At 31.1% G+C, this 16,037-nt stretch overlaps 1 protein-coding gene across 3 annotated transcripts in view; it reads right to left on the bottom strand.

Moving 5' to 3' along the window:
• The window catches only part of LOC145269631 (neuronal acetylcholine receptor subunit alpha-7-like), a 96,720-nt gene that overhangs the window by 5,989 nt on the left and 74,694 nt on the right, over positions 1 to 16,037 (bottom strand). For all 3 annotated transcript variants that reach the window (XM_080125358.1, XM_080125351.1, XM_080125363.1), the window contains 2 exons: positions 4,528 to 4,666; positions 1,340 to 1,739 (listed from right to left, as the gene is read on the bottom strand). In XM_080125358.1, the coding sequence (XP_079981484.1) occupies positions 1,340 to 1,739; positions 4,528 to 4,666 (539 nt within the window). The remainder of the gene's footprint in view (positions 1 to 1,339; positions 1,740 to 4,527; positions 4,667 to 16,037) is intronic.

Genomic DNA, 16,037 nt, shown 5'->3' with positions numbered 1-16,037 from the left:
TTAACAATTATAACGACTATTTCTAAAAGATGGAACGATATTTTGATAGTTTTATGGATACTATTGCGTTTATTGACCCTCAGTTTCTACGAAGTTTCTCGGATGTGCTAGGCCGCTGACGGGAATAAATGGAAGCAGTCGACGCGAAACATTAAATCGCTACGAGAACATTATAATGATAAACAGGAAAAACATTGAAATACAATAAATAAAATTCAAAACATATATTTAATCCAACCCTAATCCAAACACTAATCTTAAACCTTAACACTAAGCTCTGACCCTAACCTAAAGGGTTAAAATTATTATTTTTTTATTTCTTACGGTTTATACAAATGTATTGATTCGTATTAGCTAAAAACAGACAGTGCGTTCGTTAAAAAATTATAAACATTCCGCCGACCTTTTCCGGTTATTTTTTGTCAGCTGCAGAGTGAGTATGGACCAATTTCGTGAAAATCGGTAAATACAGAAACACCATTATATAATATATGACAGTCAGTAAGTAATTTTTAAATAAATATTGAGGTTTTATATTTAAGGAAAGTATGTGTGGAAATTGAAAGCAAATGCTAACGATCGATGCGGTACGTTTATCATAAGACTAGGGCGATAAAACTTAATATTGAGAATGAAATCTTACTCTGTTGTACTTAGCCAATAATTTCTTCGGTAGAAAACCGACCAGTAGCCGTGATGGGTCAAGGAGGATGGGAAGATTGAGGAGAAAACGTATTAACCAGATATACACCGGATGAATGCAACGAGGATCTTGTGGAGGTTTGTTGGCATCCAAATTTCAGTGAAGACCAATGATACGTGGCCTCGATAAGTTAATGGTAAACGATTGTTGCGATAACGCAATTTCCTTTGCAAAGGTTATTGAAAGAAGGTGAAGGCACCGTAAATCTGTGGCGACTTCTTGTCACCCAGACGCGACGGAACACCATAGGTCGTTGTGAGTGAGTAATCTCTGACCGTGATCCGTGTCAAAAATAGTGAATAATAATAATAATAATAATAATAATAATAATAATAATAATAATAATAATAATGATAATGATGACAATGATAATAATAATAATAATAATAATAATAATAATAATAATAATAATAAGGATAAGGATAATGATAATAATAATAATGATAATAATAATGATAATAATAATAATAATAATAATAATAATGATAAGGATAAGGATAATGATGATGATGATGATGATGATGATGACGATGACAACAACAACAACAACAACAACAATAATAATAATAATAATAATAATAATAATAATAATAGGACGTTATTTTTCACGCACCTTACAGAAAGAAAAACACTTACCGAGGTAGGGTAAACCATCTGAATTATGAGGCAATGTTTCACTGATGACTAAATGAAAAACAGCCAAAGATAACAGCACTGTAACAGTGATGGAGATTTTTTCTCCGGATTCAGATGGGATGAAAAAGCCGAGTAGGCCGATGGCCGAGACCAGAATCGATGGGAGAATCAAGTTCAATAGATGAACGGCCGGTTTGCGTTGTATTTTTATCTGGAAAATGACAGTGGAATACGGTTCCTTGCAACAAGCATAAATCTGGGAGTGTCGTGTGATAGAAAAGTCAACAAGTTCCCACTCTCCATTGGCCAGGAAGCTTGATCGATCACCGATAATACGTGTATTCATCACTGTTACTTCAAAGACATGATATGACCATGAACCGAATGTAAGATTACATGTCTGAAAAGAGAAATAAAAAGAAAAAAAAATTCGAAATGTTTAAATAAGCAAACTCTATGGTGTTTCTATGTGATGATGTGACTCATAGCATATAAATATGGAGAAGACCTCATTCGTTACCAATAAAACATTTTGAATATGGTGAATACATAAACGACATTTATTTTTTAAGTAGCCATTAGATAACTGAAAACTATTGGCATAAAACTTACTTTACTTGTGTAGAGGTTAGCAAAGAGATAACACTAACATCTAAGGCTCGGCTCTCTGGCTTGCATGGTGTTTGATTTATTTTACTTTTTCAATCTTCTTGTCATTTGCTCTGTGCTGTTGATTGGGCATCCTAATGGATGCCGGATATTCAAGCACTATCTCATGAATTCCAACCGAGAGATCTTTTTAAGATTCAAACCGTTACTTTATGTACAATTGCATGTATACCTCACTTGGATCATAAGATATGTTTGCCAGGTAGTTTTTGAATTCTTGGAACATTAGTTCGATTGATCTTGTAATAACTGGAATTATAAAGATTTTAATATTCTAGTTCATTTTCATGCCGTACATAAGACCTTGGTATTTTGGTAACTTTTCCCTCTCCCCTCCCTTTAACCCAGTATCATGGGGGGGACAATAACTTTTACTAAGATTGCTGCTTTATCCTTATAATTATATTAGGTTCAGTAGATCCATTTTCTATGTACGTTGCTGTAGGAGTTGCATAGTAAATAGTGAATAGTGTATGACTTGAAACTTGTTCTTTTGTGATACCTGACCAGTGCTACATTCGATATCAACTCATTACTAGTTTTTTAATTCAATGCAAATATTTTCACGATCCATTGAGGCGCATAGTATTACCCCCCCCAGCAGAACCTTACAGCTATCTGAACCTACAGGTATCTCACGCTATTTACTTCTCTCTGGCAGAGTAGCCTTTTGTCTACTTGTTGGAATAATTGTATTGTATCACATATTTAAAATGTACTATTATTCTGTTCTTGTGTTGTATAGTTGAATAGCATCGGCATAATAAGTATAATGTCCTACTTGCGAGATATCAGCTTGCGACCTTTGTTGTATGATTACTACCCATCTTGATTAGAAGCTCAGGAAGAGTTATCAGTCGAATGACCATAGCGATTTGCCTGTTATATGTTAGTTAATAGACTTACTTTTTGCGTCTTAATGATTTAGTCAGAACTATATTTTCCTACATTAAGGTGAATCGGCTATCAAATCCTCAATTCGGATTTATCCATCTTATTAGAACAAACGATGAAAAGAACTCGACTTTAAAATCAACAATTCGTAATTTTAATGGATTATCTGGATCCTGGCGTTGAGTCTGATTGTTGAAATAAGTAGATCAGATCTCACATTTTATATACGAAGGCTATTGGAAAATAAGCTTCCTATTTTAAGTCCAAAATATGAAGAGCCACGAAGACGGATGTGGCACTATTAAAACTAGCGACCTTTTATGCTCCTGAATTTATTTTGCTGCATAGTAACCGCCATTCTCGATACACTTTTAATAGGAATCCAATGAAACATATTGCTTCCGGTGAACGTTCATGACATGGGTTGCTTTCTTGATGTCTCACACAATTAAAATTAAAATTAATATCTGCAACAAAGACATATATATATACGTAAAAGTGAACGTGTCTGTGTGTGTCTGCGTGTGCGTCTGTGTAATTTCCCTACGCAATAACTCTGTCAATTTTTAGTCTACAGAATCAAAATTTGATATACAGGGTACTGAGATTTAGGTAAATCGATGTGATTGGTTTTGGGCCAGACATTTGGCAATTAAGGGGTCAACGTTCAACAATTTGACCTTTGAGAACTCTACCAAACTCCTCCGACAATTTTGGGACTACGTACTTGAAATTTTAGATATAGATTCCTTGGACATGGATCTTACTTATAACCTAAATAAATGAATTTTAAGACGTCATAATAGGGGTCAAAGTTTTAAAAAAATTGACCTCTGCGGTCTCTTCCAAATTACTCAGACAATTTCTGCTCTAAATATTTGAAATTTTACATAAAGGGTACATATGGCAAGCTTTTTCATCAGTCTGGGTCGAAAATTTTGAGTTACCAATATATAAATGTATGTATGTACGTCTGTGTTCATGTCTACCTTACACTTTCAATAGAAGCGACGGATTTTACCAAGATCAGTATCGGTTTAAGGTTCGATCTTTCATACGACGAATATAACAAAATTGGCTTAAAACATTAATATCTTCCCCTTCAACTAGGCACTTTTCTACATGGGGGGTCACTTTTTTCGCCGATATTTTTTAAATAGATTGTCTAGCCCTAATTTTAAAAAATGCCGCTTTCGGTTTGGCGGTGGTCGTAACAGCATAAACGTTAAGTTTTACCCCCGTTCTTTTCCTCCTTTGCGGTACGGGTCGCCCTGGGCTTATCTTTTCCACTGAACTCAAGCAACGTTGATTCAGTGTGTCTTACAATTGCACGAGCAGCTACTTTTAAATATATATCAAATATGTGTATATACAATATCATGGTTATTTTTACATCTAATTCCCAAAACATAATTATGGCATATATAGGTATGAGTGTTATATCAATGTAAATAAATGCGTACATACAATCATCGTGTATAATAGAGTGTGTCGAGTTGAACTCAATGAAAGTCTTAATTCTATAGAAAACATTTCACAAAAGTTACGTGACATAAGCATAGAGAAGCTAAAACTGACACATCTTAACATCTAACAAATGATGAAGAGCATAGAAAAATAAATACCTGAACGTCAAAAGGAAAGTATTTGATGTTTAAACTACAACTTGTGTGAAGCTGTGATGGGAAGTTATACTGAATAAATCCAGACGAATTTATTTGAACTCTGTAATATTCATTTAGGCCACGGAGCATGTATTCAGCGCTGAAAAATATACATGTATACATTAACAAATTGTTTATAGACCATTTAAAAATATCGAATAAAATTACATCATATTAACAACCATCAAAACGATTCCTGTGAAAAATTTATTGAAAGAAATACAGTTAGTGAATTAGTCCTGAACAATTCTTTTTAGTTCATAAACTCATGTGTAACGTTGTGGCTGCGCTGAAAAATATTTAAAATAAAAACCAGAAAAATATTTTCATAAATATTGGTCGAAAGTAAATAACCATACATCCATACTACTATTTATTTCGGAAAAGTGCATATATCAATGCTTAGTTCTGGTTTTTGTCACATTAATATAATCGCTTACTTCACCGAGACAGCACTGGCGAGAAAACAACGTGTATTATATCTTACAAAGTATATCGAGGTTCTATATATAAACCAATAAACTATTTCTGTATACAGTAACGTGTGTGAATATGTATTTTTTGTGTATTGCATTAACTTCTAAACTAATACTCCGTATATTGTGAATTATGAAACACTGTTTTTGGGTGTTACGATAGGTACTGTTAATTATATTAACTTTAATTTATTACAATAGAAATTATGTACGGAATGAAGCCCTTTCCGAAGTTTTTGATAGCTTTGATGTGTCATGATATCTAAACAAGAGCTATTTAACACTAATTAACAAATAATATACTCTAATATTTCACATGCAAATATGTCGTATTTACATTCAATGTAACTATAGTCATAAAACGCTAATTAAGGAAGGCATCACAATAGAGAAAAGCAATCTAAAAATGATTAAGTAGCAAAATATGGCATTAGATTGCTCACTGGCATCCATTGTTTAATATAATAGCAGAAACATCTCCATCGAGTAATTTGTCAACAAAATTTAAATAAGTAAACCCGAGCATTAACAAGCGTGGCGTCTAGAAGGTGATTACAATAGAATTTATATCAATCAACTTACTAGAATTATTAATGAAACAATATTGGGCACTATCTAAATAAAGGGTTTATTGTGTGTGCAGACAGCACCAAACCTATTCAGGGTTTAACCGCCATGGGAGTATGAAATTCACAAGCGTTCCCCAGTCGCATGTATATCTCCGTTAGGGGAGATTGCGACGTTAGGCTTTTGCAACTTTTTGCAGGGAGGTGTCGACGTCCTCCTACATACAGCACCTGGACTTCCCAAATTGGTCACCCATTTTAGTAATGACCGGGCTCAACGTTGCTTAACTTAACGGGTTTATTATGAGTAAATGTATGCAAATTAAATAATTTCACAGGTTTTTTAGTGTAAAAATGAGAAAACTTTGGATTATTTCTGGTGGAACTTTCACTAGGGATGCTTACAAACATCACGTAGTCCCCATACTAAGTATATAATTCTAAACTTTCGAAGGAAAGTAATAGTAGTTCCAAAATCGATAAGAATAAAAAGCTATCATTACTGATGCAGATGAATATATAAATCTCTCTCTCTTTCTCTCTCTCTCTCTCTCTCTCTCTTTCTATATATATATATATATATATATATATATATATATATATATATATATATATGTATAGGTATATGTATGTATATATATATATATATATATATATATATATATATAGTCTTTGAAGTTTTTAGCCTTTAAAACTATACAAAAAGATATATTTTTTATCATTCGGTAGAAAACCATCTAGTCAGTAAGTCATTTAATCACCTGCAATCACTGCATCAGGTCGCTCTACAATTTACTCTAGCACTAATAATTTATTTTTTAAGGGATCATCAGTTGCTTACCATGAAATACTGTTTCGGGGATTTAAAAACAAAACAGCATATTACATCATGACTATCCAGCAGTGTTGATCAAACACCACCACCCGTAATCGTAGGAAGAAGAGATGTTACAAATATTTTATCTAATTTCCTATTCTTAATGTAATTATCTAACCTTTTCATGCTATAAAAATGAATTTCTTACCTGTGTGATTCATCAGTTTCCAAATTTTAAAATGGATATATTTTTTAATTTACCAGTCTTGTATTTATAAGATTAGGATTAATCCATTTAACTACTTATCATCCCCACTATGATTAGGATTTTGTATATTTACATTCATATTTATTTAAAATTAAATATATAAATGTAAAACTATTTATAAATATATACATTGTTTTATGTAATTATAAATACATTTTATACATTACTAATATAGTTTAGGATTTCCTTTTTTAATATATTATGTTTAATCTTAAACGATTCAAAAACATCAGTATAACGAACAAATGCTGTATTTAACTGTTTAAATACTTTAGTTTTATCCCCACCTTGTTTTATCATCATTATTACTAAGCTAGAAACTGGTGGTATAAAATCTATTAATTTTAAGGCAACGCAAGCTATTCTATAAAACTCTGACATAATGGTTCCATAAAATATAAAACAGGGCAGGTACTATCTTTATGCGGCATACGTACTATTTGAAAGGGGAAAGCGTTTTTTTATCAAATATTTTATAAAGAAAAATCCCATCCTCAATTTTTATATCTAAATCCAGAAATGTAGCCTGTTGTCTTCGATGTTCACAATTCAATTCTAACTCCTTTGGATATATAAGATGTTTATTTTTTTCGAATTCATCGTTATCGTTTATACATATAAGGTCATCTATAAATCTCCTACACCCATGAAAATTATATGTTTTAGATATATCATTTTTTATTAGTGATGACATATATATACATACTCGAGTCTATGTAAATACAGATTTGCCCAAAATGGTGCAGGATCCAATCCCGTTGGGATACCTATCGTTTGGGGTAATATTTTATTTCCTATTTGAAAATAGCATTCTTTAATAAGGTGACTTATAAGTATTTTTAAAATACCTTTAGAAACACTCGTTTTTGCTATTTTTATTTTTACACCAGAAAGCTTTAGAGTTTGAAAAGTCTATATATTTACCTTTGCCATCTTCAAAAGTTAAAGCTACAGTATCATTTAATTCTTTTATAAGTTTTTCGTGCGGAATTTTAGTATATAGCGTACTAAAATCATAAGTAGCTATAGATTTAGCTTTTATTCTGGAATTTATTTTATCTAATTTTTCTTTCATTGGTTAGGAAATATTTGCTACCCAAAATAGATTTATATTACTATAGAATTTTCTTTTCAGGTGAAAATTATTTATTTGATTAATAATTACTTTAAATATTTTAGATATAGCTTTACTTAAAGGTTTAGTAATGTACGTCTTTGAACCTACAATAAATCTATCACTAACTGGATTTTTGTGCATTTTAGGTATCCAATACATACATGCAATATTTTTTTTTTTGCTTCTAACTTTAATACTACTTTTTCACTAATAATAATATTATTCATAATAATGCTATCTAAATTAATATTACTAGCTTTATAGGTATCTGAAACGTTATCTATAATTCTTGCTTCTATCAATAAACGTTGTATATAATATTTTTTTTACATATAAACGCTATATTGTTTGCCGCTTTATCAATGAGAACTATTACAAAGTTATCTTGAAGTATTTTAAGTTCTCTCCGGTATTTCTGCATTTTTTAAAAGAGGATTGTTTTTTCTAGGGTGTTTAAATTTTTTATATGTTTAACCTTCTCATTTACGCATTCATGCATATTATTTTTCCATGCTTCAAACGTAGACTGTGCTAATTTATATTTCTTTACCGGAGCTTTAATAAAACTTTCTAGTGCTTTAGTTACTTCTTTAACGCATTTCGTGTAATTTAGGCATTTAGGTTCTCTATTATTCGGACCTTTACTAAAGAGTTTTCTTAATTTAGAATTATTTACTATCTTTAAATCTCCTGTAATTACATGTTTTATCTCATTATTACAGAAAGGAGAGGAATTACATTCACATTCTGGAATATTTATAATATTATCATTTATATTAATAGGTTCTACCGTTTTTAATAATTGAAAACCTTATTACGTATTGTTGGCCCTAGTTTATGTGTAACTATTTGTTTTTGATCTTTTGTCTGTAGCTCGTTAGGTAGTAATTGTATATTTTTTGTTTATTAAATAGTTTTGGTAAATTTACATCATCAAAACCTTTATTTTCACACAAAGCTACATAAACATTTCAAGATGTCTTTTTTATACCGTCCATATATATATATATATATATATATATATATATATATGATAATTAATAAACAACAACAACAACAACAACAACAACAATAATAATAATAATAATAATAATAATAATAATTATTATTATTATTATTATTATTTTTATTATTATTATTATTATTATTATTATTATTATTATTATTAGTATTATTATTATTATTATTATCCGCTATGGAAGAATAAATAAAAAATTGTTAGTATATATTTATCAAAATTTCGTCTTTGTTTAAAGAAGTTCAGATCAACATGAGAAAGTCTTGCAACATATAATAAACGTTGACGAACATAACAACATTTTTATTTGTTTTCCATTTGCATTATATATATATATATATATATATATATATATATATATATATATATATTTCATGCGAAAGAGCTTCTCCAACATGTAAAAATGTCGGTACCGTTTTTACAAATCTGTTTCGTTATGTAGGAAAAAAAGATTATCATATCAATACCGGCTCGTTTCGTGCATATACTCTTCAAATAATTACAAATTCTTTGTTTAGATAAAAAAAAATGCATGAAAATATTTTGTCGCAAGAAAAAGATATTTATAGAAAAGGGTGCTGACGTTGCTGCGCCCAGCTTTCTTAGGTGGATATTTTCTAGCAATTCCTTATATTGTCCTGTTAATTTGTAATCTGTGTTATTTATTCGTAGTTATTTAAATGTGTTAATTTCTTATTGGGCTCGTGATTTTTTATTTTAAAGAATGCTCTATAATTGCGAAATCTGTTCTTAAATTGACAAACCATCAACCTCATATACGTGCCAGTTCGACTACTTTCAATGGCTTCATATTTAAATACAATGTCGTAAATAAGGCATTTACCCTCGAAATGACGTTCAAATTTGTTTCTACGAGAGTTTAATTTTCAATGATCTGGTTACTTCTTTGTCTACTTTGCTTAATCGCACTGTATATTTTTGCGTTATTTGAAGTTATCATCGTTTTCATTAAGTTAACCGGTATTGAGAATGATAATTTTACTCTATTGTTGTTTATGATCGTACTTAAGTAGCTGCTTGTAAGATGAATTTTATCAAGTAGATTTCTTTTGGCAAGTTGTTTTGGATGTGTGCACTGTAAGGCGGATTAAACCATGTACACTCTTTACGTATGTTTTTCTTTTATATTTATTTCCGTGATGTTTGTTTGTGATATTGGATCGTAGTTTATTTAATACATATGTAAGCACGCGTACAGTTGGCTCTCAAAAATGCCAAATTTATAACGAAAATTCGTCTGCTGAATAAAATCCTACCGAAAGCTGTTTTATAATGAAAAGAAATTAAATTTAGTATCGAACTACAATGAAATTTCTACGCCTTATGAAAAGTTTGATCAATCAAAAATTGTGTCAGATATTAAAAAAATACTCAGTGGTGTTTTACAGAGTCATTCAATTTCCCCCGATGAAAAAGTGTATTTAGATTTGGACAAATATTGAATGATATTTGATTGTAAAATCTAATCGTCACATATTTTTTAGAATATCAGTTGTGTTATTTACGGATTGGGTTCAAAAATGTTTTGTTACAGCATGATGGTAGGTTGAATTTGGATTATTCCGTTGAACAACAATTCTAAGCATAATGTATATTAAAACGTTTTAACTTAAAACTTCCACGTGCTTGGAATATTTAGCAGCTTGCGTATATTGTAAAAACATGGAAATATTTAAAAAAAAAAAAAAACATAATCTAAATGATTTGAATTCCAAGAGACTACGTTTTTACCATGACTTCTCTCGTATTTACGTTTGCCGAGGGTGCGTGCACTGCTCAACACTATGCATACAAAACCAATAAAACTACACAGACATGTTCGTATCCATTTGTGTGCGATAAAGTCTCGCAAAAAATGAATTCTATTCAACTTCAAGTTGTTGATTTACGGAATATCTCAGTTAAAACACATAAAGCACACTTTGATTTATTTCTCTTTTGTCCCGTCTTTTTAATTTATCAGGTTTTGAGCGGAAATCGTAGATGTCCAGCCTTTTTCGCGGTTACTCTCGCTCTCTCTCTCTCTCGCTCTCTCTCTCTCTCTCTCTCTCTCTCTCTCTCCATCGATCGCCTGTCAACTTATCTCATTGCCGAGCACATCCTTTTTATGATTTATTTCTCTTAGATTTTTCGGGGTCTTGGCTCTGACCCTTCCATTCAGAGGTACCTATACATAAACAAAGTCGACTGATCTTTAACCATACTTTCTGAGTCGGTTGCCAAGACCGAAGTAAATTAACAGAAAATATATTATTGTTTTGAGAAAGCATACTAAGTAACAAAGTTAGCTCGGACAACGTCCAATAGACTTCGGGGACACGCCAATAAAATTCAGACTTTTTTTTTAATCAACCCCAACGTATGGACGAGAGCACATACATTCAGTTAAACGATTACTAATGTCAGTTAAAATATTCAGTCTAATCTGACGATATATTAAAATAAGCGCTTTATAATAAAGTGAATGAATAATATATTTAACGTGATTTATCAACCTGGTGGTGTCCGTGGGCACATCACGATTAATTTCTATGACCCATACCGCGTCATTGTTTCTGAGTATCTGTTAAATGTTAAAAAGCAAATAAGGATCGCTAATTATATATCTGAATTTTTTAGATAAAGCTTGATATAGTAATTATTTGATTTATTAGTATAAGCTTCGACAATATTCAGGTGCATCTTATCGACTTTAACAAGACTTTGTAGACGAACGGTTGGAAATAGGATGACTTAAAGAATTTGCTGGGCGACGATCACTAACTAAAAAAACCTAGTGTGGAATCAAGATCAATATAGAAAACATTAATTATAAATTATAGATAACGTCATAATATATATATATATATATATATATATATATATATATATATATATATATATATATATATATAATTTTGGAATTTATTGAGATGAGTATTATTTATTCATTTTTATTTATTGCGGACTATTATCCTCATCTTTTTCTTAGTTGTTTCACGATGTTTCGGCCAACACTAGTCCGCAATAAATAAAAATGAAGATATATATATATATATATATATATATATATATATATATATATATATATTTATATATATATATATATATATGTATATATACACGACTTGCCTTCAATAAGGTTCCAGACCTTTTTCGTACGGGTACATTTATTGATAGGACACATATAAAACTCAAGTCTCCTTCAAAGTAATCTCCTAGGACTCTAATGCACTTTTTACCGTTCTTAAAACGTCTTGGCGACCGCATTGAGGTCTTCTGGTGTGCGCGTATTCATGACCATCGTCACAGCCTTTTTCAATCCCCTCAATTGTTTTATAATGACAGCCTAAAAGGTTTTCTTTGTGCTTAGGAAATAATTAAAACTCACAGTGAGCAATGTCTGAACTACAGAGGTTGTGAGGAAATGTCTTGATCAAATAGTCTGTGAAAAGGATGGATTTGTGGACTAAGGCATTGGCCAAACTTTGCGCAAATCTTCCGCATCTTCTTTCCATGCACTTATTGTCTGTCTAGACCTGACAATCCTTATCTATGAAATTCTTTATGTAGCCAATCAACTATTGTGTTCTGACTTACTTATTCCTCCCACGTCTCTCATCATCCCCTACAGACTCCCTGGCTTTCTTGAATCTCTTATGACACTCGACAAATGATGTTTGATTAATGTAAGATGGTCCAAAAGCAGTCTGAAAGATTCCATACGTTTCTGTGGCAATTTTTCAAGTTTAAAGGGAGAATATTATAGCATATTCTTCTTGAAAAGTGTCTTCAAGTCTAGATTACATTTTTGAAATCCATCAGCAATGATAATCAGGCTTTAGTAGAGTGTATTCAATTCCTGCTATAGTCCTTTCTTTTAAACCTAAATTCATAAGAATTGGTCAGTCGTCTCATATGACGCATAGCACTCAGATAGTGAATACTACGGAAATTTTAAAAGTCTGTACAAAAATATCTGGAAACTTATTGAAGGCATCTCCTGCATATATATATATATATATATATATATATATATATATATATATATATATATATATATATATATATATATCAGGTCATGTTATATGCTACTGGTACCATGTAACCCAGTACTACCTGCCTCATGGTCGGGTTACCGGCGACTAAACTGGTTCCCCCACCAGACTTGTTTGGTGAGGAGAGTGACTAGTCTCCGTGAAGGATTAAAAACAAGACCTTCCAAAGGGCGAATGGACCCTTTTTCGGGGTCAACGGCCAACTAGCACCGTGTGTGTTTGTGTGTATGTATGTGTGCATTAGGGTGGAGAGGACTTCCGTAAGCCGTGGTGAAGGCAACTTTTCTAGGAGAAGCAAATCTCTGATTAAAAAAACCATAAAGCGGGAGACCAGTACCCGCATTAAGCTGGAATGCAGTTTAACTTGTTGCTGGCTATCTTGCTCTTGCTTGTTGCTGGATCTCAACATAAAATAGTCCTGTGGCGATGGAAAAGTTGTGACGTGTGGAGGCTTGAAATGCTGGAAGCATGTAATAATTGATCTCAATGACAGTCTTCAGTGTCATGCCTGCTTGAGTGTGTGAATTAACCGGTAGGACTTAAAAAAGTCATTTCTGAGCTCATGGTGTCTGAAGGAGTGGCGCTTGTCTTACAAGACGTTGCAATCATTATATATATATATATATATATATATATATATATATATATATATATATATATATATGTTGCACCCGGTCACGCGTTGCTGTGGCTCAGTTTGTTTAAATAAAATAGAAAAACAAAAAAAAAGAAAATATTGCTTTCAAATATAGTTAATGAGAATATTCGTAAACACGTTAATGCTTCTTCTTTATTGTTGCGAAATTCGAAAATCACAATGTTGATTTTCAAGTGAAAACGATAATATCTATGAAACTGCTATGTCGCAGTAATGAAAATATCCAAAACTTCTGAAAAACGATAAGGTAGAAAGTAATTATATGAGAAAATAGTGTTCTGACGAAATTAGAAATTTAAGCTATTTCTCTTGTGTTTACGTCGCATATCACGTAAGAAAACAAACATAGCCGAAATCATTTTCTTGTAAAATCGTGAAAGACTTAAAAAAAACCTCACATGACAATTAGGTAGATAGTATTGATTATTGTTCAAATTGCAAAGAATTGTTTTTTAAATTAATCAATTTTTATGATTTCGATACAATAACGAAAGAAGCACCCTTTTATCGGCCTGTACAATGAAAGCTTTTGGTACTCTTAAAGAATTTTTCCTGGATCCTCGGGATTTTCCGTCAATTGTGGTTCGAGCCCGACCTGCAGTCACCGGACAAAGCCGAGCAAAGTTACAGACGCAGACGAATTTCAAAACAAATCGGGAGCAATAGAAATACAAAAAATAAAAATAACAAAAATCCACTGTAAATTTACAGAATATATATATATATATATATATATATATATATATATATATATATATATAATAAGTAGCAAGTAAAGATGAATTATTTTACTGTAAATTGTTAGTTGAAAGTTTGTGGTGATTTCACAATAAAGTTTTTTTTTAAAGAAGAAATACTATTTATAATTCCAAACCTTATTTCGCTCTAAATAATTTTGATGGCTGAAATAAAATTGGAAAAAAAAAATTCGAAACTCATTTCACTCTAAATAATTCAGGGGACTCAAATAGAAATTAACCACAATGAGTAAAATTGTCCTCAAATAATGACGAACAATTAAACAGATTCTTCAATAAATCGGTTCTGTGTATCAGACGACTGGTTCCAAAATATAGGGCAAAATAAGACATCATTCGAAACTGAGCACCTCCTAATAGTCATTAACTGTTTTTTTTTTAACATTTTCTTTCGGTAGATGAACAAATTAAAAATAGACGGAAAAATATAAGAAGTGTGTGAATTGTACAGGTAACCGTTTTTATCGATTGAATTTGTGACAATTTTTATGCCAAATATTATTAATACTAATTTTCTGAAGATGTTTATTAAAAAATGAATTATACACGATACATTTATGAAACTAAATAAACATAAAACAATTTAGTGATATTTTTCAGTCATTTATTATTTGTAAAAATGTGTCTGTATACATTCATCCTACAGCCTAAACAAATGTTGTGAAAGTTTAATGTTTTATTGATGTCAGGTGATCGGTGAATCACCGGCAGTGATATTTCCCCATATAAAAATGGCAACATTATTACAAGGAAAACCACCTAATTTATAAAAAATTAAGTAAACCGCTATAATTAAAAAGAGAGATATAAAAACACGCATGGGTAAGATGAAAATGCTATGCAAAATATCGAAGTCCTCGGTCCAGTACTTATTTAAATTTTCGGTAAGTAACAAACATACATACCAATTTTTATTTATATAGATATAATATATAGTAATATGTAGAGACATTTAGTGATAAGTGGGAGGACTTTGCCTCTAAATGAAGTATAGGTTTTAGGCTTTAACATTTCGTACTAGAATTTTCTGTAAAGATAATGTGCTAGAAAAACTTAGTAAGTAACACACTTCTGGGGGTCGAAGGTTCAATCATCAGTGCGGGCAATACAGGTAATACAGTTATGTATTATTTAAGAAACGTCAAGTCATCTGTATCTCTCTTCTCAGTATTACTGGTACCCGATCATGTCTCACAGAACAAGAGCACGCGATTTCGGTTGATTAAATAAAGGGAATTCTGTGTAATGTTCTGATCCTGACAATGGACAATTAAATACCGGTGGTTGCATCAATCAAGATAATAACAATGGCGTGCATAATAACAATAATATAAGGAATAGTAAATCTTACTAAACAAATTTATTTTACTTATTTTTTTAGTTATTTTACTGAGCTGTTTTGTTTTACTTTTTTTACATATTTAGCTTGTGAATTATCACAAAGTATCAAAGCTAAAAAACAAATGCGGAACGCCTGTTTTTTTTTTTTTGTTGTTGTTGTTTTTTTTACACAGTGGTCACCACTTATCAAGGCCCGGAAGCCACTCAGGGATAAGGGTTATTGCAAGTACATTAGATAACAGAAAGTAGATATTCTCTTAATTAGTGAACCAAGTAATGCATTTTTTAATTGCAGTGAATCACGTTAGTTTATTGCATGGTACAACGAATAAAATTTAGATAGTCAGAATCAAAGTTTTATTTTTCAGTTTGAATTATATTGAGATCCAATCTA

The sequence above is a fragment of the Euprymna scolopes genome, chromosome 4 (genome assembly GCF_053919585.1).
Source record: "Euprymna scolopes isolate OS-2025 chromosome 4, ASM5391958v1, whole genome shotgun sequence".
NCBI lineage: Eukaryota > Metazoa > Mollusca > Cephalopoda > Sepiida > Sepiolidae > Euprymna > Euprymna scolopes.
Note: the sequence above shows the minus strand (reverse complement) of the source record. Positions and strands in the feature narration are given on the sequence as shown.